The sequence below is a fragment of the Sinocyclocheilus grahami genome, unplaced genomic scaffold, assembly GCF_001515645.1.
Source record: "Sinocyclocheilus grahami isolate Dianchi unplaced genomic scaffold, SAMN03320097.WGS_v1.1 scaffold54.1, whole genome shotgun sequence".
Classification (NCBI taxonomy): Eukaryota; Metazoa; Chordata; class Actinopteri; order Cypriniformes; family Cyprinidae; genus Sinocyclocheilus; species Sinocyclocheilus grahami.
Window position 1 is genome coordinate 2981889 of NW_015505233.1, and position 1004 is coordinate 2982892.

Below are 1004 nucleotides of genomic sequence, written 5' to 3' on the forward strand. Positions count from 1 at the left end.
ATAAATCTGATTCATTTGAATTGACACAAATAGATGGGCATATTAATTATACTTAATAAAACCTATATGCACCATGCTGTAGTCCCTTTTTTCACTCTTCATCTCATTGACTAAAGTTGGGAAGCATACAGGATCGCAGAACCTCATTTGAAAAGTTCACTCGTAATGTGGTAAGTGGTAGTGGCCCCGCCCCCAGGTAATGATGGCTTACCTGACCAATCAGACAGCAGCTCTGGTCAGAATAAGCTTGTCTGGTGCTTTGTCCTGTCCCCAAACCTTGTAATGTCACGTTAAATCATGTTGTCATGACAGTTCCAACAGGGATAACTTGAGTGTTTACTTGTGGTTTGTCACTCTCTGCATGATTTTGCATTTTGGTCTCTTGCTGCAACAGCTGCCAAAATGTGTACCTGTTCACTTTTCTCCATCTTGTCCACAGAAAAGTAAGAACTTGTTTTGAAGGAAAACATTGCTTCCAGGTAACCCTGCTTTTCCTCTACCTGTATGTGTAGCTCCTGTTCACGTTTGTTTGAGTAGTCGAGGATACATGTGATGTTTCTGTTGAAGGAGTAGATCACCCAAAAATGAAAATAGAGATTTCTTTCTTCCATACAACACAAATGGAGATGTTTGGCAGAATGTCCAAACTGCTGTTTTCCATACAGTTAAAGTGAATGAGGAGACTGAGCTCCAAAAATAACACAAAGCATCATAAGTCATCCATATGACTGTGGGATATTCCAAGTCTGTTTTATACTGTACTCTACTAGTTTTCGTATCAAGGTTTCCACAAAAATATTAAGCAGCAAATCTGTTTTCAACAGTGATAATAATAAAAATGCTTTCTGAGCACCAAATTAGAATATCAGAGTTATTTCTCTGAAGGATCACTAAAGACATTCAGCTTTACCATCACAAAAATAAGTTACATTTTAAAATATACAATACCAATCAAAAGGTTTTGAACAGTAAGATTTTTAATGTTTTTTAAAGAATACTCTTCT

At 36.9% G+C, this 1004-nt stretch overlaps 1 protein-coding gene across 1 annotated transcript in view; it reads left to right on the top strand.

Moving 5' to 3' along the window:
• The window catches only part of rgs7a (regulator of G protein signaling 7a), a 61961-nt gene that overhangs the window by 52637 nt on the left and 8320 nt on the right, over positions 1-1004 (top strand). The window contains exon 16 of the mRNA XM_016269917.1: positions 440-479. Within this exon, the coding sequence (XP_016125403.1) occupies positions 440-460 (21 nt within the window). The 3' untranslated portion in view covers positions 461-479. The remainder of the gene's footprint in view (positions 1-439; positions 480-1004) is intronic.